The sequence below is a fragment of the Sarcophilus harrisii genome, chromosome 4 (assembly GCF_902635505.1).
Source record: "Sarcophilus harrisii chromosome 4, mSarHar1.11, whole genome shotgun sequence".
Taxonomy (NCBI): Eukaryota; Metazoa; Chordata; class Mammalia; order Dasyuromorphia; family Dasyuridae; genus Sarcophilus; species Sarcophilus harrisii.
In genome coordinates this window covers 191082780-191109317 of record NC_045429.1, presented here as the reverse complement: position 1 = coordinate 191109317, position 26538 = coordinate 191082780, and the positions used below count along the sequence as shown (strand labels likewise).

Here is a 26538-nt window from a genome sequence, read left to right as displayed (position 1 = left end):
ATGCCTGGCATTCTATCCACTTCACCATTTCACACAATGATCATAACAAAAGAATTCTAAAAGTAATTCAAAAATCAAATGGTTGTAAAACCAATTTTTACTCAAGAGAATAGATAATGAAAGCTACCTGCCTCCTCTTAGCAGCTTGAGGGACTATGGTGACAGCATGCTACAATGCGCTTTCAGAAATAATCATTATCTCACTTTAGCTCATCTATTTTTGTTACAAGGGAAGATTTAATTTCATAGGAACAGAAAGAAAGGAGGTGGGGGTGGGGGAACTGCCTACATATGAAAATTATTGTGATATAAAAACAAGACACTAATAAAAGTTTTTTTAAAAAGAAAAAGACATGATTATTAAAGGAGTAAAAAAAAGAGAATCATTAAAAAACAAATTCTTTTAAAAACCATCAACTAGTTAGTTATCTCACTGACTACTATTTTTAAATTTTAAATAAGTATTATCAATAAAATGTTGTCATTTGATACCTGTGGCATGAAGATCCACACATTTGTGAGATAAACACAGAAAGGTGCAATCACGCTTCCAAATCGGCACATCATGCTACCACTTCCTACAGCGAGAGACCTAAAAGTTTCAAGAAATATTAAAGAAAGCAAGAGCACAGAAAGTAAGTAGCAAATAAAATACAGAACACTGAATATTTATGGAAGAATATTTAAACATTGCTGAATTTCATAGATGGAAATAGAATACGGCCAAACCCACATTGATATATAGATTTCCCTCAACTCACACAGTTAATGGGCCCCTCGACACTTTCAAAAGAGGTTATTTAGTAGTTACTGTGGTCAGAAATATTTATCACCTGGTGGCCAGCTTTCTGACAATGAGCCACTAAGAATTCAGCTAGTCTGAGCCATGGCCTTTATATTCACAATGAGCCCATGGTTAAAGTGGCTCTGGTTTGATAGAGATGGCCAGAACTCACACACCATTACCATCAACTCATTGAGGCCCCAAAGAGCCTTCCAAGAGGAAGACTTTAGTGGAATAAAGGACCCATGATAGAAATATTAGATTACTTCAATCCAGAAGGAATTTTAAAATGAGATGTTTTCAAGAATATTGATATGAAACAAAGTCAATGCATGAGGTATTACAACTGCAGGAGTCACAGGTAGTATTATGCCTCAATTTGTACAAATGATAGCTAACTGGAAAGTTGTATATAAATTTGACTTTTTTTTTCATGTCAAGCAGTATTAAAATGTGTGATCATCATCTAAGAAAAACCTTAGTAAGTTTTTTTTTTTTCTGTAAAGCAAAAAGAACTTCTTTTAAAGTTATATCACTCCCTAATAAATAGTACTGTTTTACAAATTCAAGTGTTCTCATATTGACTTTTTCTTGAAGTGGGATGTACTTCTAATTGAAAAGAGACTACCTACTTTTCTAAAATTCATACTAGCTGCCATTTTAATAAACACTTTATAAATGCTGGTGGACATGCTGCTTTGAAATTTGCAAAGCATGTCCCAAGTTGACCTCATAATAATTCTGAAAAAGCTACTCTCACTATCCCCATTTTATAGATGAAAAAAACTGAGGCTTGAAGAGAGAAATGAAGTGATTTGCCCATGATCAAGTATCTAGTTATGTGTCAGGGAAGAAATCAAACAACTTCTCTTCCTGTATTTAATTTCAGCACACCATCTTCTATGGCCACACATCGCAACTATGAGTAACACACATCCACGCCTGTGGTTTAGGGCAATTTCTTTTCTCCTCAGCCAATGGAGATTGATTGAATTCTTCCCTTCCCAAAATTATAGAAAGTACTCTTACCCCACAAAAAGAATTTTTGTACTTTGTAAATATCTACTTCTGGTCCCAGAATTGGGTCTTTTCTCATTAAAGCTAAGTGGTCCAGTAGATAAAGTACTAACTTGGAATAAGAAGGAACTGAGATCAAATCAGACTCAAACACTTTATACTTACTAACCATATGTCCCTGGACAAGTCAGTTAACCCCAATTGCCTTGCCAAAACAACAACAAAAAAAGTCAGTGGATTTCCATATACTTTATTACTGGACATGCTACTTAGATCTCTCACACCCCCTTTCCTGCCCATAGTCATATCTGGGTTAACAAATGATGCCTAGGGGCCTCTAAATATAAGGAGTTCTAACATTATTGGCATCTGTTTTCATTTAGATAAAGGATTAGCCAGCTGCACCCCACTGGTTTTTGTACAGCCCACATTAAAAAAAAAAAAAAAAGGCTTCTACATTTAAGGTCATATAACAGCAGTCATATATGATGAGAAAATAAACTTGTGCTATATGAAATATAGGCAGTCATAGGATATTGGGATTTAAAACTAAAAGAGGCCCAAGACAATTGAATCTTAAAGAGTTCTTTAAGGATTGTGCACACCTTCAAAAAGTGATATGTTTCAAAATACCTTTTCTTAGTTTTTCAACGACAATGAACTGTAATTGGCACTTAGCATAGTGTCTGGCACACAGTAGGTGCTTAATAAATGTTTACTGGTTGATCAATAACCACAATCTCAGAGTTCCAATATAACAAAATTTCTTTTACCTTAGGCTCTCCTATAAAGAAGATAACTGGAACATCCGTGTACCAAGTAGCCAATTAAACAAGTGGTACCTAACTGTGATGTCCACTAACGTCCTCTTCCAGTGTCCTGTGGAGTGGAGGTGAGCATTCTGTAAAGCCCTATTGAGTGACTTATTAACTAAAAAGGTTGGGACTCTAGGTTTGACCACTTGGATGGTGTCATCTGCCATCATTTGGCAACAAGCCAAGTGAAATTCAGAAAGGCTCATCTCCAGGCTAGTCAGGGGGAACAACAAATTTTTAGTCACAATAATTCACTTTCTGAGGCACAGAGGACAGTTGCTTTCTGCAATAGGGAAAGCAGTACCTACAAACAAATTATATATCCTTGAAGTATCAAAGGATGTGCATTCAACAGTGATAGGAAAACAGGAAGATAAATTGCCCCCTCTTACCTTATGAATGTTGGATAAAGTTCTGCAGTATACAGGTAAATGAGACCAAATGCAATGCCAATGGAAAATTTTCCTGCCATATTTGCTAAAACATTCAAAACATTGCAACGCTGTGGAAACAAGGCAAATGTGTCATTCTAAGGAGTTTGCAATGTACTTTGGACTCATTATCTTCTTTGAAGCTCATGACAATTCTGAAAGATGAGTACTACGGTTGTATTGGTCCTCCATTTTACAGATGAAGAAACTGACAGATAACCTAATTAACATTATAACTAACAAGTATTAAGAGCAGGAATTCTAACCCAAGGATCTCCTAACCCCCAATATACTTGTCTCTGTCTCTTTATTCATACTGTCACCACCCCAGTGGTACCTATATCCTGGAGGCAGCTAAATGGTGGAATGGATAGAGTACCATATCAGAAGGCAAAAAGACTTTACTTCACATCTTTGCCTCAAGTAATTACTAGCCTTGTGACAAGTCACTTAAATTGTTTTCCTCAGTTTTCTTATCTGAAAAATGAGGCTAATAATGCTCCTACTTCACAGGCTTATTGTGTAGATCAAATGAGATGATATATGTAAAACACTTAGCACAGTGCCTAGCACATAGTAGGCACTTAAATGTTTACTCTTTCCCTCCCCAATGCAAAACTGCATCATTACTTCTCTTTTAGACTATTGTAAAAGCTTTCTATCTAATTTCCCTTTTTCCCTCCCTCCAGTGCCTCCAATGCACCACTTTGAAATGATTTTCCTAATGAATAGCTCTGACTATATACCTCCCCTGCTCAAAAATCCTCAGTGGCTTCCTACTAACTTTGGGAAACTATATCAACTCAGATGGGCATGTTAGACTCAAAGGAGCTTTAAAATACATTTCCAGCTTTATTCCCTTTCTCAAGAACTACATTCCAGAGAAACTAGACCCTGTTCTCATTCAGCATGCTCCCACTGGAACATTTCATTAACGTAGTAAATTCTCTCTGACCCAGAGATATTCTCTTTCCTCATTCCTCCAGCTCACCTACCACTATTCCTCATTTAAGGAATATCAAAGATACCAGTTCTTCTTGTTCTTCTAAATGCTTTTTCTTAGCATTCAAATTTTCTTAGAGCACTCTGGCTCTCTCCTTTGTTTCTTTCTTTTAATTTTAATAATATTGTATTTTCCAATACATATAGTTTTCAACATTCACCTTTATAAAATCTTATGTTTCAATTTTTTTCCTTCCCTCTCTTCTCCCCAAGACATTAAGCAATCCAATATAGGTTAAATAAGTACAATTCTTCTAAACATATTTCCATACTTGTCATGCTGCACAAGAGAAATCAGATTAAAATAGGAGGAAAACACAAGAAATGGGAAAAAACATAAGCAAACAAACAACAACAACAAAAATGTGAAAATACTATGCTTTGATCCACATTCAGTTCTCTCTCTCTCTCTCTCAATGTAGATGGCACTTTCCATCACAAGTCTTGGAAAGTCTGGCTTGCTTCTTTGCCCCTAATACACTCTATCCAGGATTAAATTTGTTTATATGGGGTGTTCCTCCTCATGATGCTAGGTGGCACAGTAGATAGAACACCAAACCTGGAATTAGAAAACCTCATTTTCCCAAATCCAAATCTGGTCACTTACTACCTACATGATCCTGGACAGGTCACTTAATTCTGTTTATGTCAGTTTCCTTATCTGGAAAATGAACAAGAAAAGGAAAATACAAACCACTCCAGTTTCTTTGCTGAGAAAAGTGTAAATGGGGTCACTCAAGAGTAAGAAAAGGAAATGGCAAACCATTCCAGTATTTTCACTAAAATAACCTGAAAAAAAAACTGAAGAACAATTCGTCCTATCAGAATATAAAGTCATTGCAAGCAGGATTTGTGTTGCTATCACTCTTTGTATTTCTCACATACACACAGAAGTAAGCACTTGCACATAATTTTTGATTCAATAGGAAACCAAAATACATCCTTGGATGTTTTTAGGTAATCTGAGAGGTGCATTTGTTCTCTCAAATATGAAGGCATTTCCACTGCAGTATATCCTATTTTCGCTGATCTAAAAGGGCTTTAAAAAGTCACAGAGTCCCAGGCCCACCACAATACAAATTTGGGGCAATTCATTCAATATCTGTGGGCCTCTGTTTCCCCATTTGTGAAACAGCAGCAATAATACACTTAGGTGGCACAGTAGGTGAGCCTTGGACCTGGAATCAGAAAGAACTGAGTTCAAATACAGCCTCAGACATTTCTTAGTTGTGTGATCCTACATAAGTCACTTCACTTCTGTCTGCTTCAGTTCGCTCATCTATAAAAGATAAAATAATAGCATCTACATTCCAGGGTTGTTGTGATGATAAAGTATAATATTATTCATAAAATGCTTTGCAAGCTATACATATGATATACACATGTATAGCTTAAAAACTGTATGTATCATTATTATTATTATATTTACAAGTGTTTCAAGGCACCTATCTTTCTCTTAAAGTATAGCGAATTAAATTAGGATGTATTTTCTTTTGAGAATGTCAAAGCATCACAACACTGCTTAAGACAACTAGAGATACCAAAGTGTCACAAGTAAGTGCTAAAAAGCATAGCCCTATATAAGTGATTTCCTAGGGAGATAGAAAGTTTTGAGAACTTGGAAGAAAATATTACCTACTGGAATTCAAGTAAAATGAATAGTCTAAAAGTCTCATATTAAAAACATTACAACTATATCTGGATCGTCAATCAGTATGATTCTATCCCCAAAAGAAAAATTCCTGATAGGAGTCCCTATCAATCAATCAACAAGCACTAATTAAGTGCCTACTGTATGCTAGGAACTGTGTGAGTTGCTGCAGTCACTTAACTCCAATTGCCTGACCAAAAACAAAACAAAACAAAAAAGTAGATACCAAATAAATAAAGGAGTAAAATAGAGTGTAGTTTGGAAAGGAGGGAGGTAGTAGATAAGGACATCAGGAAAAGTCAGTGCAAAGGTATCCAGCTTGGAGATGGATTGTTGTGTTTGAGGAGTATTGACCAGTTTGATTGGATTATAGAGTCAAAGAGGCTGAAGAATACACAGTGAGCTGGAAAAGATAGTCATTGCAGTTGATCGAGTAGAGGAATAATAGGGTCAGACTTGGGCTAATGAAAAAATCACTTTAGTAGCTCTGTGAAACTTCCTAGATTTGGACAATTTCATTGTAGATATGGAATAACAATCATTTTATAGGGGAACCAGTCCAAGAGAACATATATTTCTCAATATTGAAGGATAAAGCCTTCTTTAACTCCCTATTGCCTTCAAAATAATATTCATTTCCCTAGGGCATATGAAACCTTCCACACCTTTCAACTTCTCTTCCTACTCTATTTGATATTGTTCCCTCTCATGTGCTCTATAGTCTAGCCAAACTGGACTACTACCCATTCTTCTATGGATATTTCATTTCTCATCTCTGCCATAACTTCCACCTACAACAAATTCAGTCCTTCAAATTTGCCTCTCTGAAGCCTCTTCTTCCTTCAAAGTTCAATACAAGAATTATTTCCTTTCCTGTTTCCCCAGAATTACTGGGGGTTTTTAACTGAACAGATTTTCTTGTATTTATTTATCTGTGTACATGTTCTAGTCAACAGACTAAAAATTTCTCGAGAGCAGGAACTATTTCAATTTTATCTTTGTCTTTCCCAATGCCTGGCACTTCATAAATATTTTTAAATGAATGAACTTCAATCCTGCTATCAATGTGTTATATTTAAATCTCAAGTAATTTAGCTTCCAAAAAAATTCCAGAATCACTTAGAACAATTAGATCATGATATTAGGTCATGTATTTCTAACGTCTACTAACTGCTGACTCTATTTCTTGATAAGCACAGCAGCTATCTCTAAAATATTCCCAATCCTTTGATAATATCTATTATTAAATATATAAAGAAAGCTCATGCTTATAAACCCACTTACTTTTTCAATATACACAACAACAAAAAATAAGCATTTATATAGTGCCTGCTGGGTACCAGGCACCATGCTAAGTGGTGCTAATACAATATTATTCAATTGATTTTCACAACAACCCTGTGAGGTAGGTGTTATTGTTATGCTATTTTATAGCTAAAGAACCCAAGGCAAAGTTCCAATGATCTTATGATGAACAGAACCATCTACACCCAGAGAGAGTACTGTGGGAACCGAGTGTGGATCACAAAAAAGCATTTTGACTCTTTTTGTTGTTATTTGCTTGCATTTTATTTTCTTTCTCATTTTTTTCCTTTTTGATCTGATTTTTCTTGTGAAGCAAGATGATTCTATATACATATTTATTCAATTTAACATATATATTTAACATGTTTAACATATATTGTATTACATGCCATCTAGGAGAGGGTGTGGAGGAAAGGGGAAGAAATTTGAAATACAAAGTTTTGCAAGGGTCAATGTTGAAAACTTATCCATGCATATGTTTTGAAAATAAAAGGCTTTAATTTAAAAAAACAACCAAGGCAAACATGTCAAATGATTTGCCCAGGATCAAAAGCTAGTAAGTATCTAAGTCTAGATTTGAATTTAGGTCTTTCTAATTCTACACCTGGCACTTTATCCAAATGATATACATTTTCTGGAAAATAAATTTAGATGGTGGTTCTCCAAGTACAATATATGTTTCCTTAGTTGAGCCAAGAAATTCTGTATGTTATGCTACTTCATATGAAAGAAAATTCATAAATAATTTAATGTGAAATTTACTTAACATAGTCTAAGTATTGTGGGGGGGGGTTTAATAAACAAAACACATCTAATATATATATATATATATATATATATATGTATGTATGTATGCATTCACCTCGAAATACACCAAACCTTGAATTAACAAAGAACTCTGCTGTCACAGAAGGGGAATTGTGGCTGTGACAATCACCCACTTCTCCTGTAGTTCCAATTTAAACATTCATCCTCCCAGCAAAGAATTCTGGGCATTGAACCAAAAAAAGTTAGAGAACCACTGATTTAGGATAACAACCAACTCACCTGGGGGATCAGCATAATCATGGCACAAATCATGGCACTACAGATAAGAAATGGTGTGAGAGTATTTTTTCTTCCAATTCTCTCCATTCCAAGGCAAGCAATAACATAAGCAGGAAGTTCCACAGCACCTGTCAGTGGTAAATTTAGCAAATTGTAATGTAAGATGAAGGCAGCTACATAGCACAGTAGAATGCCAGGTCTAGAATCAGAAAGCCCTAAATTCAAATCTAATCTCAGATACTTCCTAGGTCTATGACTCCGGGCAAGTCATCTAACCCAATTTGCCTCAATTTCTTCATCTGTAAAATGAATTGAAGAAGAAAATGGCAAATCAGTTCAGGTCTTTCTGAAGAAAACTTTAGATGGGGTCAAACAGAGCCAGACACATCTGAAATAACTAAACTATAAGGACAAGAAGGTAGGCTCTTATTTTGTCAAAAAGAGAAAAGAAGCTGAGGTTTCTATCCATGTAGAAGAAAGGTGGTATAGTTGGAAGAATTCTAGATTTGGCATCAAAGCATCAGGATTCAAATTTTACTATATGCCATTGTCTAACTTTACTGCTTTCTCTGTCAACCTTGAATAAATCAGTCTCTCTGGACTTCACTTTCCCCATCTGTAAAGTGAATGGGTGAATCTTGACAAATCTGAGGATTCTTCCCAGCTCTGTGACTGTCATAAAATGAAGAACCATTCTGAATCTATTTTTAACTGGATTCACTTTTCTGTAGACCACTGGCTACAGTCCCATTGTCTTTTTGACCTTTTTGCAAACATTGATTCTGGAATAATAATCATATCCTTAAAAAAGACATCCCCTAGACTTACAGATGTCCTGCCTATAATTTAACAAAGGTTATAAATAAGGATAGCATTTTCGTGGGAAAATAAATTCTGACTACAAAACAAACCCTTCAATCCTAGGATCTCGAAATGAATCTTTCCAGAGGGACTCCTCCTTTCACCCTCATCTCTCCTGCCCAATACCACAATGGAAAAAAAAATCTTTACTGCCATGCCACAGGAAGTAAACCCTTCAAACAATTTAGTTTAGCTGGGAGCTAACTTATAAATGTTCCTTTAAAACAACTTTGGTAGTGCAGTAAATATCAAGTCTGGAGACAGGAGGACATCTTTCTGAGTTCGAATTTGACCTCAGACTAGCTATGTAATTCCAGGGTAAGTCACTTAATCTTGTTTGCCTCAGTTTCCTCATCCATAAAATGAACTGGGAGAAGGAAATGGCAAACCACTCCAGTATCTTTGCCAAGAAAATCTCAAATGGAGTCACAAAGAGTCAGACACAAGTGAAAAATAACAAGAATAATTTTTATAGCATCATGGAATCATAAGCTAGGAGCTCCTACTTTACAGAGAACTAATTCGGAGACTGTGATTCATTCAGGAAATGAGGACTCAGATTCAGCCTTTCTGAATCCTAGTCCAGACCTCTTTACCTCCATGATACTAAATCAAAGAAAGAGACGTTTTACCAAAGGGATTGAGAATATTAAATAAAAGAAATTCAAGAATTTCTGGATAACAAAGATAGTCAAACACCAGAATACTTAGCCAGAGGTAATTGCTGAAACTCTTTCTTCGATGGTCTTCCATTAATAAAAATAGCTAGCGTTCATATAGTATTTTAAGGTTAGCAAAGCACTTAAATAAGTACCTTACTTTAGCTCCCAGGATTATTGTGAAGATATGTTCTATTACCTTCATTTTACCAAAGAGGAAACTGAGGCTGAGACAGGTTAAGTGATTGGCCCAGGGTCATCTAGCTAATAAGTACCTGAGGCTGGATTTGAATTTAGGTCTTCTTAACTCCAGGAGGCCCAGTGCTCCATTCACTGTGCCACTAAACTGAAAGAGATATGTTTTTATACTATCTGTATTTCAAAACATTAAGTTTTGAAGTGTGTGTGTGTGTGTGTGTGTGTGTGTGTGTGTGTGTTAATAAAGGCAATGTGAGAGGGAAAGGGGAAAAAAGGGAGAGGGTGGAAAAGAGGTTTTAGATAATATAACCACGGCTGCTTTATAATGTAATTATTTGTGTACAGATCTTAGTCCTCATACTAGAAAGCCAAACTAAAGACCAAAAGCCATAGTAACTAATGATTACTAAATGATATTAGTTGAATAAATAAAAATAGAATTATTTATCACTCTAAAGAATTTGTTCCCCCAAAAACTGTCTTAGCAGAAAAAGTTCAATATTCTGGGGGATCTAAACAAACAATGAAGACCGACCCTTTACTTTTTGTTAAGTAGGGAGGGGAGAGAGAAAAGCATTTATTAAACACCTATTACATACCTATTACAATATCTATTACATATTACATGTTGAGTGCTTTATAAATATTATCTCATGTTATCCTCACAACAATCCTAGGAAGTAAGTGCTATTACAATTCTCATTTTTCAATTGAAGAAACTGAGGTAGACAAAAATTAAGGGACCTGCCCAGACTCACACAGGTAGTTAGCATCTGGGGGTGGGTCTGAACACAGTTCTTCCTGACTCCAAGCCCTGGTGCTATATTCACTGTGCTGCATAATTGCCCAGAAGAATATATTCAGAAACAAATGTGATATAAAAATAAAATCCATTAATAAAAAATAAAAAATATTGGAAGGTGCCCTTCAATGTTTTTTAGTTTTAAAAAAATACCTTCTAAGATCCTTTCATTCAAAGACACCAAAAAAATGGGTTGAAGTACTGATAATCACTCTGGTTCATGTAAAGCTGAAATCAGGAGAAATGAGAGTAATGAATGTTAAATAGCTTAAGAGAAGTTAGCAATATGCCCAGGTGGTTTTGGTTAATTGTGGTGTAGAGACATTGTTTGCATGTCTTTGTCAATTTGGTCTTCAATTGACTTAGGGTTTGGAACCCTGACAACATTTTCAATAATTTCCACAAATTTGGTAGTGACCTGCAGCTTTTGTGAAAGGAAATTAATTATTTTACTCTGAAAAATGGGAATATAATCACAACACACCCTGAGATTATCAAAGATATCCCACTGTACCAAATACCAGGTTCAAATTTCAGGCACCTAAGATGGAAAGTGCCAATTGCATTGAGAAAGAAAACTATGGAGACTCAATGTGAATCAAAGCACAGTATTTTCACCCTTTTTGTCTGTTTTATTTTTCCTTTTTCTTTTGGTCTTTTTTTTTTTGTAGAGAATGACAAATAGGGAAATATGTTTAAAAGGATTACACATATTTGACCTATGTCAGATTGCTTGCTGTCTTGGGAAATGGGGGAGGTAAGAAAGGGAGAGAGAGAAAAATTTTGTAATGCAAAGTTCTACAAAAATGAATGTTAAAAACTATCTTTACATACATTTGAAAAATAAAATATTATTGCAGAAAAAATAAAATACTATTGAAGGAAAAATAAAATATGAATAGTTGTGATTCTTTAGTCCTCCATATCTAAGCAATTTCAGAAAAATGAATTTCTAATCTATAATTTCAAAAGTTTATATATTATGCACAAATTGGGGAAAACAATATAGACTACAATCCTTGTTCAACAATATGCATGAATGGCAGAAACAGTGAATGATACAAGATAATATATAAAATAAAATAATTTATATTCAGTTTTTAAAAGAATTTTGAAAAAAAATTTTAATAATTAAATAAAAGAAATTTGGTGATTACATGGGAAATGCTTGATCTGGGAATTTATGCCACTAACCAATATAGCAGAGGTCTCCCTTGTCTTCTCCTTTTCTTCCTATTCCTTGACTTTTTTTGGTTTTAAGAGGTTTTTTTTGGGGGGGGTGGGGGGGAGTCTATGAGGCAACTGGAGTTAAGTAAATTGCCCAGGGTCACACAACTCAGGTCTTCCTGACTCCAGGCTGCTGCTCTATCAACTGTGTCACCTAGCTACTCCTGTTCTTTGACTTTGAAAGCTGGATAGGTCTTTCCTGATGATAACCCCATGAAACACTTCTATTATCAGGTTATAAAAGAAACTGAGGTTCTGAGAGGATGATTAAATTGATCACAGCCATAGAGTTCAGTGTCTGAGCTGGAATCCAACACGAGCACTTCCCAAATCAATTCTGAAGCAGAGATGGGCCATCTCTTAGAAATTTGCCAGTTCATTCATTTCTTGGACAAAGGAATCCAGTAATTATTTTATCTTAAAAGGCTATCTGTCTAGTTCCTCATACAGCAAACAATCATATTTATGACAATAAACAACCTAATAACTTGTGAAGAAGAGAGTCATCTGCATTCAAAAAAAGGACTATGAGGATTGAACATGGATCACAACATAGTATTTTCACCTTTTTGTTATTGCTTGTTTGCTTTTTTCTTTCTCATTTTTTCCCTTTTTGATCTGATTTTTCTTATGCAGCATGATAAATGTGAAATATATATAAAAGACCTGTATATGTTTAACATATACTAGCTTACTTGTTGTCCAGGGGAGGGATGGGGAAAGGAGGGAAAAATTTGGAACACAAGGTTTTGCAAGGGTGAATGCTAAAAACTATCTTTGCACATATTCTGAAAATAAAAAGCTATTGTTAAAAAAAAAACAAGCAACCTAATAAACCAAGAAGAAAATAATAATTGGGATTCAAGATTGTCCATGGAAAATCCACAATACAAATAAATCTTCCCACAGTCAAGAATGCATCATAGCATATGCAGAAAATTAGAATTGCTAAATTTTCAATGATTTACAAATATGTAATTTTATCTCACTTGGGACTTGTATGCTGAGGGCTCTAATAGTAACTTTGTAAACAATTCTACCATGCTGTTACAATGAAATAAAATGTGCCACATATTCAATAACATGATAACATATAATTTTATCTACTGCACTTTGGCAGGGAGAAGTGGAAATGTCATTTTACTAGCTAAATGGCTGAAGTAAAAATAAATAGTATTTCTGAGAGAAGATAAATGTCACAATAATGTGGTTAGCAGTCATGTTCCTGAATAAAAGGATAATGATACTGTACTACACACATCTGTTGAAATTCCCAAGTGTTTACTAGTCAGGTAACTGTCACTATAAAATTGTTCAGTATTTACCTATGAGGAAGAGGTTAAAATATTCATTGCCTCCCAGGTTAACAGAACTCAAAGAAAATACATAGTATCCCAAACTGCCAGTAAACCAAATGAGCCAGACTGTGAGGGTCCTTCTTGCAATATTCCGGTTATAAAATAGATGAAGAATGTTATGACTTTTTGTTCCAGACACAATATTTCCAGTGGTGGTACCAATGTCATTTACATTGTCATGTTCTACTGAAAGCAGATCAGACACATTACAAGTGCTTCTTCCATTCCATTTTGCCATCATATCAATTACTTTCTGTGCTTCTTCATATTTTCCTTCTGAGAGAAGCCAAAACGGTGTTTCAGGCAAAGCCCAGCAGCAAAAGACAAAGGGAAGAGTTGTCACAGAAAGAACAATCTGATAGAGCCACCAAGTTCGAACCAAATATCCCGTCAGAGCCACTACCATAATGCCAACTGCAAAAAAGGCATGGACGTGCATAGATGCCCATGTCCGCACATTAGTACCAATGAATTCTGTCACATAAACAAATACCACCACCAGATACCCGCTGGCAGCCTGGATGGGGAAAAGAAAGAGAAATTAGTTCACCTGACACAGCTTAATAAAGAAAGGTTTGCCAAGACTCTTTTACTCTAGCAATATAGAACATCCATTTGCAAATGACATTCAAATAATGTGTTATGTGGGGTAAAAGATAATATGACAACAAATTTTTTTTAAATTTTCAAATAGCATTCAATCCTCTTTCTCCTAAATTACTTGCAAATAACATTCAAGTTTCATCTTTCTCCTTAATTATCTGTATTATGCTTTTTTACACAATTATCCTCTCATCTATTCTCTCTAAATCCTTCCCTTATGTTTACTTAGTAATTTTCTTTGCAGGACATGCAGTGTTATTCAGTTGTTTCAATCATGGCCAATTCTCCATGCCCCCATTTGGGGTTTTTTTTGGCAAAAATACTGGAGTGGTTTGCTGTTTCCTTTTCCGGTTCATTTCACAAATGAGGAAACTGAGGCAAACTGGATTAAATGACTTGCCCAGAATTACACAGCTAATATCTGAGGCCAGATTTGAACCGGAGAAAATGAATCTTCCTGACTCAAGACCCAGCACTCCATCCACGGTACTATCTAGCTGCCAAACATGCAGTGTATACAGCCACTAATAAGGCAAGTTAATTTATTAAGTGTCTACTATGTGCAAGGCACTTTGCTAGGCACTGGATACAAAGAAAGGCAAACAGCAGTTTCTGCTCTTAAAGTCTAACATAGTTTTAACAACTGTGTACAAACAAGATAGAGACTGGATAAATTAAAAATAAGCTCCAAAGGAAGGTAGTGAGTTTGAAGAAGGTAGGATTTTTGCTGAGAGACAGAAAACTAGGATAAAGTTGGGAGGTCTGGATTAGCACCCTGGATGCCTTAGAATCAGCCAGAGTCAGGATAAGCAAAAATATCTTTTTTTTTTTTTTTTGTCTTTATTCTTCTTGGTCTTTGGGGGAGGGGGGTAAGTGAAGGGAATGGACACAAGCTCTCCACTACCTCCCTTCTCCTCATCCATGCAAAAGTGACTCTGGCTTGTCTCACTCCAGTTCCTCATCCCTCCTACGATTATCTGTATACACTAAAAGATCAAGCCAGCACAGAATGGTGGGAAGGGCCATTTTCCAAGCGTATGTTAATAGAGTATGGTCCAATAAGTAATTAGCCTTAAGTGTTTGGTTGTCTGATTCCAGTGCACCTACTAAGAGTTTCAGCCTTTTACATAAAGTCAGGAGGCAGATATGAGGAAGAAGAGTATTCCAAGCATGGGGACACCCAGTAAATATAAAGGAAAAGGAGATGAAATATCTACTAGAAGGAACAACAAGGAGGCCAGTGTCAACTAATCAGATTGTATAACAGGTAAGTGGCACAGTGGATAGAATACTGGGCTTGAAATCAGGAAGATTTATCTTCCTAAATTCAAATCTGGTCTCAAACACTTTCTAGCTGTGTGACCCTAAAAGTCACTTAACCTTTTTTGCCTCAGTTTCCTCATTTGTATTCTAAGCTAGAGAAGAAAACATCAAACTGCTCCACTATCCTTGCCAAGAAAACCCCAAATGAGGTCATGACGAATCTTATATGACTGATCACAAAAGACATAAGACTAGAAAGGTAGGAAGGAACCAAAATTTTAAATGGCAAATACCAATCCAAACATTTATGTTTTATATAATTCTGAAGGTAATAGATAATTTACTGAATGAGATAGTAGCATGCACTTTCTGGCATGCTTGCCCTTTAAAAAGATCATTTGACAGTTGAATAGAATGAGAAGAGACCCAAGGGGCAAGGAGATCATCTAGCAAACTAGAATGTTGCAGTATTTAAAGTGTAAAGAGATGAGGACTGAGAGCAAGGTGGCAGGAGTCTTAAAGAAGCAGGCAATATTCAGTAGTCTCAAATATTCCATTGACTATTGGATATCTCAAAGCAGAAGTCCCATAAACATCTTAAATTTAGAATATCCAAAACAGAACTCATTCTCCTCCACAATCCTCCCTTCTTCCTAATTTCCCTATTCCTGTGAGGATCATCCCATCCTTACTTATTAATCTAGGAGTCATCTTGGATGAATCTCAGTCATTTTTATTCCTCATATCCAACTTGTTTCCAAATTATTCTACCTCCACTATCTACCTTATATAAGTCCACTTCTCTAACATAGGAAAGACAGTGGATGAATCAGTTGTTATCAGTCTTCCCAACTTAAGCTGCAAAAGTTAAGAGAGATAGAGGATGATGATTAGTGAGGATGGACAGATCAAATTAGGATTTTTTAATGATGGGGAGACATGCATTTGTAGGCAAGCAGCCAGTAGACAGAAAGGGATTAAAAATAAGTACTTAATATTTTTTTCATTCATTAGCAGTATTTAACGAATTTTTTTTTTATTCATTCATTTCTCCTCCCTCCATCAGTTCACTGCAAGTAGTCAGAGAACCACAAAATAGTAAAAAGATATAATACATTTTTGGTAAAGAAATGTTAGAAGACATTTATCTTTTGCTTTTAAACAAAATGGTTTAGAATTTGTTTTAGCTAGTTTCTTATTAATGATTGTTTATATTAATATCTTTACTATTTTCCTGTCTCTCCACAAATGACTTTCAATAAAAGTTTGCTTGTGAGAATAATAATTTTTCCTTCAGTCATTTCAGTTGCATCTGCCTCTTTGTGATCCCATTCGGGATTTTCTTGACAAAGATACTGGAGTAGTTTGCCATTTTCTTTTCTAGCTCTTTTTACAGATGAAAAACTAAGGCAAACAGGATTAAGTGGCTTGTCCAGGGACACATAGCTAGTAACTGACTGAGATTAGATTTGAACTCAGGTCTTTCTGATTCCACTACACCACTTAGTTGTTCAGAGGAATAATAAGGAGAAAAACTAATGGACAAATTGCATTAATTTTCCCTCTGCTAGCAATTTATTATCCTATGGACTAGCCCATAAGGCATTACCATTCACATTTCCTATTAGCTACCTCTTCTTCACTACATCAAATGTCTCCTCTCTCCTACTGTCTCTTTCTCTAGGCTTAAAAAACTGAATTATCTATGTATCCTACATAAACAAAAATTCCCATGAGAATTAAAAAAAAAAAAACAGGAGAAAGAGGAAAAGAAGAAAAAGAAATATTTGTTAAGCACCTACTAATTTTCAAGTACCATGTTAAGTGTTTTACAAATAACTTGTATAATTCTCACAACCAATCTAGGAAGTAGAGACTATTATGAGACCCAATTTATAGTTGAGGAAACTAAAATAGGGACTTGCCCAAAGTCACACAGCTATTAAGTGTCTGAGACTGGATTTGAATCCTGACTCCTGGGCCAACACTCTAGCCACTGTACCACTTGCTTCTAAAAAGGATGAAAATGTAAGTCAGAAGACTAAGATTTTAATTCTGCCTTATAATTACTTTTGTGAGTACAGGCAAGTCCATTAATATCTAAATGTTTCTTTTTCTTTATAATGAAAAAATTAAACTTTCACCAAGCTGCTATGAGGTAACCTTTGCAAAACTTGTAGTACCAATTTTTATTATTATTACATCCTACTCATCCTGCAGCTTAGGAACATTTTTCTTTTCTTTCATATTTAGTGGCATTGGGAGAATAATAAAAATCTATCCTTTGAATAAAAAAGATCAAAAATTATGAAATTATTCCCAAATCTTTTCTCTAAGGTTTAATACTTAATTTGTTTAAACTTTCTTCACTAGCTGTATATATCAACTCTTTAATCATCAAACAGAAATAATGTCAGCCTATTCAGTAACAATTTTTCACTTTAATGAATTCCATCTTCTAATAGGAAGAAATGGAACAATATTTTGCTACAAGGAAAACAAAGATTATTTTCAGCTTATTTGTCATAGACCAAAAGAGTCTGGTGGAAAAAGTTGTGGAAAAAAATACAGAAAGAGTTTGGTGTACCTTACAGTAACAAAGATCAGGAGAGATTTATACTAAAAGGACTTGAAGACTATCTTGTCCAACCCCCTCATTTTACAGATAAACAAACTGGGATCCAGAGAGATGAATTATTTTGCCCAAGGTTACACAGATGGTAAGTGGAAGAAATGGGAAGTGAATATAAGTCTGTTGATTGTAAACATTCTTTCCATTGTCCCACAAGATATTTGGACATCTTAAGTCATCTATAAATTTGCACATATAAGATGAGATGTTTTGTTGAGGGTTTTTTTAAGTCCAATTCTTATATTAAACTCTTATAGAAAATTCTTGAGGATACACAATAAGTCACATGACACCTTTGATTAATGCTGATGATGAATGGGACTTCAGAGGCACTGCCCCAATTCTTTACTTTCAAATCTTTCCATTACTAAGGCAATTACAGTGTAATTTTAGAGGAACTGCCCTATCTTGATCTACTAACAGCAAAATAGGAGGATAATTCCCAAGAGTTTATTTTTAGTAAAGTATATGGAATTCAATTTAAAATTTATGAAGTGCCACTGTGTGTAAGTTACTGTGTTTAGTCCTAGGGATAGGTAGACAAAAACCAACGAAATAGTTCCTGGGCTTGAGAATTTTCATATTCTACTGAGGGGATACCTAATCCTCAAGGAAACCATAAAAGACAGATAAGAAGCAGGGTGGCATCATGGTAGAGTACTAGACAAGGAATCAGGAAGACCGGGTTTCAAAATTTGCCCTAGGTACTTACAAGTTTGTAACTTATTTGCCTGGGCATATCTTAATGTTGTCAAAAAAAATTTTTTGTAGCGTTAATTAAGTAAAATTTAGTAGTTAATTTTTATAATTTAGTTGTTTTAGTTTTTCTCCTTTGATAAATGAAAAAATGTTCTTTATTATTGAATATTTATATATTATTATGTTATTATTATATATATATTATTATATATCAATATATTATATTATATATATTATTATATATTATTGAATATTTAACAAATAGTAACCTTAAAACAATAAAATTCCTTTAACATGCACCCAAATGAAATGTGCTTTATACTATGCTAATTCTGTGACTCTGGGCAAGCCACTTAATTTGCTCTTATCCTCAGTTTTTTCATTTATAAAATGGGAAGAGTAGTAAAACTTACCTTACAGGCTTGTTGTAGAAGATCAAATGAAATTATACTTTACTTAAGTAAAGCACTTTGCAAACCTCAAAACACTGCATCAATACTTTTATTACTCTATGTAAAGTGGCAGCTTTAGAGAAAAAGGGAGAAAGCAGAGATTTAAGAAACCAGAGGTTTTTTGTACTATACAGGTGTCAATTTTATGATTTTCTATCACCTAGAACTTATTTTAAGAAACATGCCAGAATCAAAGAGTTGTGTTTTTTTGCAGACACTCACCATAGCAAGAAGAATGCGTACAGCTATGAAACTGTAATAATCAAATGTAAAAGCCACTGTGATTCCTAGGAAGAACTGCCCAGTGCTGGTGGACCACATCACAAACCGCCTTCCTAACCTGAGAATTACATAATGGAAGAAATAAAGCATTGGTATACAACAATTAAATACCAACTCCATTTGTCATGGACAAATGTCACACCATATGTTAATCATAAGCCTCTGAGAAGATAGAGCTGGTACTTCTTTGCTTCTAAAACAGGCTTACCTTCTAATTTCTAAGAAAGCATTGCCTAATAAAGTAATGTGCACATAGAGTACAACAAATACATTCTCTCTCTCTCCTTCCCCTTCTCTCTCTCTCTCAATTTCTTTCCATTTCTCTCTCTTTCTATCTCTCTTTCTCCTTCTGTCTGTGTCTCCCTATTTCTCTCTGTTTCTCTGTCTTTTTCTCTTTTTGTCTTTCCCTGTCTCTCTCTCTGTGTCTTGTTCTCTCTCTGTCCCTTTGTTTCTCTCTGTCTCTCTCTGTGTCTCATTCTCTCTCTGTTTCTCTGTCTTTCCTTGTCTCTGTGTGTCCTGTCTTTCTCTTTCTGTCTCTCTCTGTCTCTGTCTCTTTCTGTTTTTCTTACAGTTCCTTTGCTCCCTCCCTCATCTACATATATAGTTAATTGCCAACTGTTCTTAGTTCTGTTTCTATAGCCTCTCTTATCTCAATTCCCTTATCTCAATTCCACCATGCTAGATGAGGCCTGTAGCAGGTATCCATTTATTCCAATAGCTTCCCAATTGCTATCTCAACTTCAACCCTCCTCTTCTCCAGTGCATCAGCCACACAACTGGCAAAAAAATTCTTCCCAAAATATAGACCACAAAGGTAAAATTACATAGTAGACACAGAACTAAATCAGAAAGCACCTGATTGAAATCCTCCTCGGAAGCTTCCTAGCTTCCTAATTTTCCTAGGTTAAACAAACAAGTCACTTAATCTCTCTCAGTTACAGTATCCTCATCTATAAAATGGGATAATAATAGTTCCTACTTCTGAGTTGTAATGAGATTCAATTGAAATGACAAAGTATTTAGTACACAGTAAAGTATTATACATGTTAATTTTCGTCATTGTTATCATTGTTGTCAGCAGCATCACTATTACTGTTATCATCATCATTACTATTACTATTATTGTTATTATCCTTATCTTCTTTACTATCATTGTTATTATCATCATCATCATTATTACTGTTGTTGGTGTTATGATCAGCAGCAGCAGCATGATATCATTTCCCTGCTAAATTGCAGTGATTCCCTATTGGTTCTAGAATCAAGTAACTTGTCTGTTTGGCTTGTAAATCTTGTAAAAATCTTTCACAATCTGACTCCAAAGTCCCTTCCAGCCTTCTATATTCCTGCTCTTCATACGCTTTATAATCCACCCAAACTGGCCTTTTTTGTTCCTTTCACAAGGCACTCTATCAATCTTTGTGCCTTTGTGTTTGCAGGCTGTTCCCCAAACATGGAACACATTTTCTCTTAACCTTCACATCTCAAAATCCCTAGTTTTCTTGAAAATTCAATTCTATATAAAGCCTTTCCTGATCTCCGGACTGTTATTGTCACCCTCAAGTTCTCATCTTCACCTCCACAATCTAAACCACTGCCAGGTCTTGTCATTGTTCTCTTTGTGACAATTTTTATCTACATCTCCTCTTTTCTCATACAACCACAACCCTAATTCAAGTCCTCAACATCACCTCTCACCTGTATTATTATGTTAACCTTCTAATCCAATTTCCCATCTCAAGAATAAACTCTAATCTATTCTCTACTGAATTTACAAAATGTTTTTTTTTTCCTCAGTTGTAAGAATGATCACATCAACTTCCCCACACTGACCCATCTTCTTCTATTCAATAATCTCTAATGGTTCACTATCACCTTCAGGATATAGCCCACAGTTTGACATTTAAAGCTTTTCTTAACCTTCTAATATTTCTAATTTCTCTACAATTTACTCCCAATCCACATACTTCATGATCTACCTACACTAGCCTACTTTCTATTTTTTGTACACAACACTCCATCTTCCACTCTTACCCTGACTGTTCTCCATACCTAGATTGTTCTCCCTTTTTACCTTGGCATTTTAGCTTTTGTAGCTTCCTTCAAGATTCAGCTCAAATCTCACCTTCTCCAACCCTGAAGCTGCCAGAGCCTTACCCTGTGAGATTACTTTCTATCTACTCTAATCATATCTTGTTATATGCATATTATTTTCTCTATTAGAATGTAAGCTCCCTGAGAACTTTCTGTTTAATTTTGGTCTAGCCAGCACTCAAGCATATAGTTTAGCATGTTACTGAGAGAAATAATTCATTTGGACCCCTAATCTATTCCAATCAATATTAATCAACTTGATAGAATTATATCAAAGTTCTGTATATAAGACCCCAGATCTGTGAGCTACAGATTTTAAGTTCACTAGCTTACTTACAGGAAGTTAACTAAAAACCCTCCACTCTTGTTTTGTCTTGTGAGGGTGACCAAGCCCAGTGTGGCAGAGATCACAACTATATGAAAAGTTCCCAAAAATATTGACTGTATCTCCAGTCAATAGGAGCAGATGACCATCTTATGATCACTTGTGAGTGCTTGTGAGTTTGAACTATTTCTGTGGCCCAAACTAAGGAGAAGCCTGCCTACCTTATCTGAAGATATTCCTTAATCATCCAATTTGTGACCCTGCTGATATATTATTTTGCTTATATTAGCTTATATATGCCAAGCAATGGAATTAATCTGTATTTGGTATAGTTGTTCTGGAATTACTGGACATCTAGCTTTATAAAAATAGGGTCCTAGAAAGAGGAGGGATCTCAGACCATTAAGAAGATCTGACATCCACTTCATTAGAGGGGACTGTGGACCCTTTAACAAAGTGCCATTGACACAAGGCTCTGCCTCAGTCTCTTTATTATAAGTGAGACAATTTTAATCTCCATAATGTAGGAACATAATAAATGCTTTCTGAATTGATATAGTTATTTCAGAGGTATTTTACATAAATATGATAACCTACTTAATTTTAATAGTTTTTACTTTAACACTTTCTTCAATGTGTGTTCTAGTCCAAGAGTATATATACTTTCTTATCTCAAGTGGCCTGGTGGACTTGGTGCATTTGGGCACTAGACCTGGAATCAGAAAGAACTAAATTCAAATAATTTCTTTCCTATATAAAACTTAGAGAAATGCAATTTAACTTTTGCCTACACTGACCTCCCAGTTTGATTTTGAGCATAAAATGTGTCACTTTGGATAACAAAGGATGTATCCACACTGATGAAGTGACAAATCCATGGATGTATTAAAGTAAAACTATTAAATTACATTGGATGTCACATTTAACATTGTTCTCTTTAGATGTCATATAACAAAGGCATTGAGGAAGATGGGACCAGGAAATGCACTAGTGACTATTTTAGTAGTGTTAAAAAGTTTAAATAATCCCAAATCACAGATCCTAGTAGATACATCTGGATGACAAACTTGGTAAAAGAAATCATTAGGAAAAACATTTGAGAACACACTAAAAGGGGTTCTACAAGGTTGTACAGTATTGTGTTACAAAGATATAATATCTATACTTTACCTATCTGAAAGGTCACCAAAAATTACTGCTCCCAGAAGGACTCCAAGCATGAAAGTAGGTTGGATGGATTTTGCAAACCACTCCCGGTGACAGACCAGATCCCATTCAGTCACCACAGTACTCTTCCACTTGGTATGATCATAAAAGTAGCCATCAGTGCAAGGAAAGTCAGATGTATCACCATCATATTGATACTCAAAATAAGGATCTTCCCTTTTGGACCTACTGCATTGAGCAAGTTCCCAAACATCTCCATTCTGCAACTTCACTACCAAGTAATCCTCTTGGCCTGGTGTGAACAGTGGCCAGGCATCTTCTATCTTCAAGACAGATGAATTATAAAAGAGGACCTGACTTATGTTCCCCAGGACCCCACAGGAAAATTTAGGGGTGACAGCCATGAACACAGAAGCCAAGTAATGGATGCCACAAGAGATAGTTTGGAAAACTGATGCAAAATAGACAAATGCCTGGAATCTGCAAGAAAAGAAAAGATTGTTAAAAAAAAAAAAAAAAAAAAAAAACCTCCCCAAAGTTGCAGGATACAAAATAAATCCACATAAATCATCAGCATTTTTATACATCACTAACAAAATCCAACAGCTAGAGATACAAAGAGAAATTTCATTTAAAATAACTGCTGAAATCATTGCAGATTATTTTTCTTATTCTCCTGGGACAATGAATTTGTTTCAAACTTAAACATTAGGAGGAGAGATTATAAGTAATTTGGAAAAAAATTTTTAAATAAATAAAAAAATAACTGCCAATATTATAAAATATTTGGGAATCTATCTGCCAAGGGAAAGTCAGGAATTATATGAGCAAAACTACAAAACACTTTCCATGCAAATAAAGTCAGATCTAACCAATTGGAAAAATATTAAGTGCTCTTGGATAGGTCAAGCGACTATAATAAAGATGACAATACTACCTAAACTAATCTATTTATTTAGTGCTATACCAATCAGACTACCAAAAAACTATTTTAATGACCTAGAAAAAATAACAACAAAATTCATATGGAAGAGCAAAAGGTCAAGAATTTCAAGGGAACTAATGAAAAAAAAAATCAAATGAAGGTGGCCTAGCTATACCAAATCTAAAACTATATTATAAAGCATTGGGCACCAAAACCATTTGGTATTAGCTAAGAAATACATTAGTTGATCAGTGGAATAGGTTAGGTTCACAGGACAAAATAGTCAATAACTATAATAATCTAATGTTTGACCAACCCAAAGACCTCAGCTTTTGGGATAAGAATTCACTGTTTACCAAAATCTGCTGGGAAAAATTGGAAATTAGTATGGCAGAAACTAGGCATTGACCCACACTTAACACCATACACCAAGATAAGGTCAAAATGGGTTCATGATATAGGCATAAAGAATGAGATTATAAATAAATTAGAAGAACATAGGATAGTTTACCTCTTAGACCTGTGGAGGAGGAAGGAATTTGTGACCAAAGAAGAACTAGAGATCATTATTGATAACAAAATAGAAAAATTTGATTATATCAAATTAAAAAGTTTTTATGCAAACAAAACTAATGCAGACAAGATTAGAAGGGAAGCAATAAACTGAGAAAACATTTTTATAGTCAAAGGTTCTGATAAAGGCCTCATTTCCAAAATATATAGAGAACTGACTCTAATTTATAAGAAATCAAGCCATTCTCCTATTGTAAATAGGATATGAACAGACAATTTTCGGATGAAGAAATGGAAACTATTTCTAGCCATATGAAAAGATGTTTCAAATCACTATTGATCAGAGAAATGCAAATTAAGACAACTCTGAGATACTACTACATACCTCTCACATTGGCTAGGATGACAGGAAAAGGTAATGATGAATGTTGGAGGTAATGTGGGAAAACTGGGACACTGATACATTGTTGGTGGAATTATGAATGCATCCAACTATTCTGGAGAACAATTTGGAACTACGCTCAAAAAGTTATCAAACTGTGTATACCCTTTGATCCAGCAGTGTTTCTACTAGGCTTATATCTCAAAAAGATATTAAAGAAGGGAAAGGGACCTGTATGTGTAAAAATGTTTGTGGCAGCCCTTTTCGTAGTGGCTAGAAATTGGAAATTGAATGGATGCCCATCAATTGGAGAATGGCTGAATAAGTTGTGGTATATGGATGTTATGGAATATTATGTAATGTTTTATGTAAGAAATGATCAGCAGGATAATTTCAGAAAGGCCTAGAGAGACTTACATGAACTGATGCTGAGTGAAATGAGCAGATCCAGAAGATAATTATACACTTCAACAACAATACTATATAATGATCAATTCTGATGGATGTGGCTCTCTTCAACAATGAGATTCAGTTCCAATTGTTCAATAATGAAGACAGCCAGCTACACCCAGCAAAAGAAATGCAGGAAATGGGCATGGACTACAACATAGCATTTCCACTCCTTCTGTTTTTGTCTGCTTGCATTTTTGTTTTCCTTCTCATATTCAAAATATGAATTTTGTTGTTATTTTTTCTAGGCATTTAGATACCATAATTCTCCACTGTAGAATTGAATTCCTGAATTCAATTTCTAAATCCAATTTTTCTTGTGCAGCAAGATAACTATATAAATATATTGTATTTAAGTATACATATATTATATTTAACATATGCTTTAACATATTTAATATGTATTGGTCTACTTGCCATCTAGAGGAGGGGGTGGGGGGAAAGAAGGGAAAAAGTTGGAACAGAAGATTTTGCAAGGGTCAATGCTGAAAAATTACCCATGCTTATGTCTTGTAAATAAAAAACTATAATTTAAAAAAAAAAAAAAACTTCCCACTGAAACATAGATCTTCCAAATTAGAGACTGATACCTCTGTTTTGCAAATCTAATTTATTCCATGGAGAAGGTCAGTCTTTAATCTATGGCAGTCAGGGAGGAATCCTTCACTGTTGTTCTTTGAACAATATTATTAAAGGGACATCTTCTCTATCAGGTAGCTTTAGCCAGAATTATTGAGGAAGCAAAACTCATCTTTAACATGTTGTCTCCTCCATCTATATACTCTTTGTATTGATATATATGACAGTTCTTGTCATCAACATTATATCTTTGACTCTTCTCACTCAGAGCTATTTCATCTCCAGCTCATAAAATCACAGATTTAAGGCTGAAATAAAACTTTAAAATCCTTGATTTTACAGATGAGGAAACTGAGAACAAGAGAAGTGAAATGATTTTCTTAAGTTTATACAGGTATTAAAGGCAAAATCCAGTTTTGATTCAGGTTCTCTGACTCCCAACTCAGGGCTCTCCTCTTCACCACATTGCCTTCCATTAAGTTCCTAGTACCCTCTTCTTTCTTTCTCATGGGATTCTGTAACTCTTCCTCTATGTCTCTCTTCTCCTCCCTTCCTTTACATACTTTCACCTTGAGTCTTTTTTTTTTTTCTCTCTGATTCCTTTTTTATTCTTTTCCCCTTCCAGGGCAATTTCTCCAAGCTTCTCAGTCTCTTTCCCCCACCCTTTCCCTCCCTTCAGCCTCTCTTTCTCTCTCTTCCTTATCTAGACATCATCCTCATCATATTACAACAATAGCTAGCATTTATATAACACTTTAAGATTATATAAGCACTTTAAGCCAAGTGCTTTACATATTCACAATAACCCCATGATAGTAATAAAATTATCCTCATTTTACAATTAAAAATTTTAATCTGAAAGAGTTTAAGTGACTTGCCCAGGATCACACAACTAATAAATGCCTGAAGAACCCAGGTCTTCCTGAATTCAAGTCCAACACACACTGTATTTCCTAGCTATTACATAAAACTGAGAGATGGATTTTATCATATGTATTTACTGAATTGAACTGAA

At 34.9% G+C, this 26538-nt stretch overlaps 1 protein-coding gene across 1 annotated transcript in view; it reads right to left on the bottom strand.

The window, feature by feature from the left end:
- SLC22A16 (solute carrier family 22 member 16) overlaps nucleotides 1-26538 on the bottom strand; it is a 65057-nt gene that overhangs the window by 10541 nt on the left and 27978 nt on the right. The window contains exons 2-7 of the mRNA XM_031964409.1: nucleotides 22678-23154; nucleotides 19029-19146; nucleotides 13125-13674; nucleotides 8053-8180; nucleotides 3009-3118; nucleotides 493-592 (exon numbers count right to left, since the gene is read on the bottom strand). Coding sequence (XP_031820269.1) covers nucleotides 493-592; nucleotides 3009-3118; nucleotides 8053-8180; nucleotides 13125-13674; nucleotides 19029-19146; nucleotides 22678-23154 — 1483 coding nt within the window. The remainder of the gene's footprint in view (nucleotides 1-492; nucleotides 593-3008; nucleotides 3119-8052; nucleotides 8181-13124; nucleotides 13675-19028; nucleotides 19147-22677; nucleotides 23155-26538) is intronic.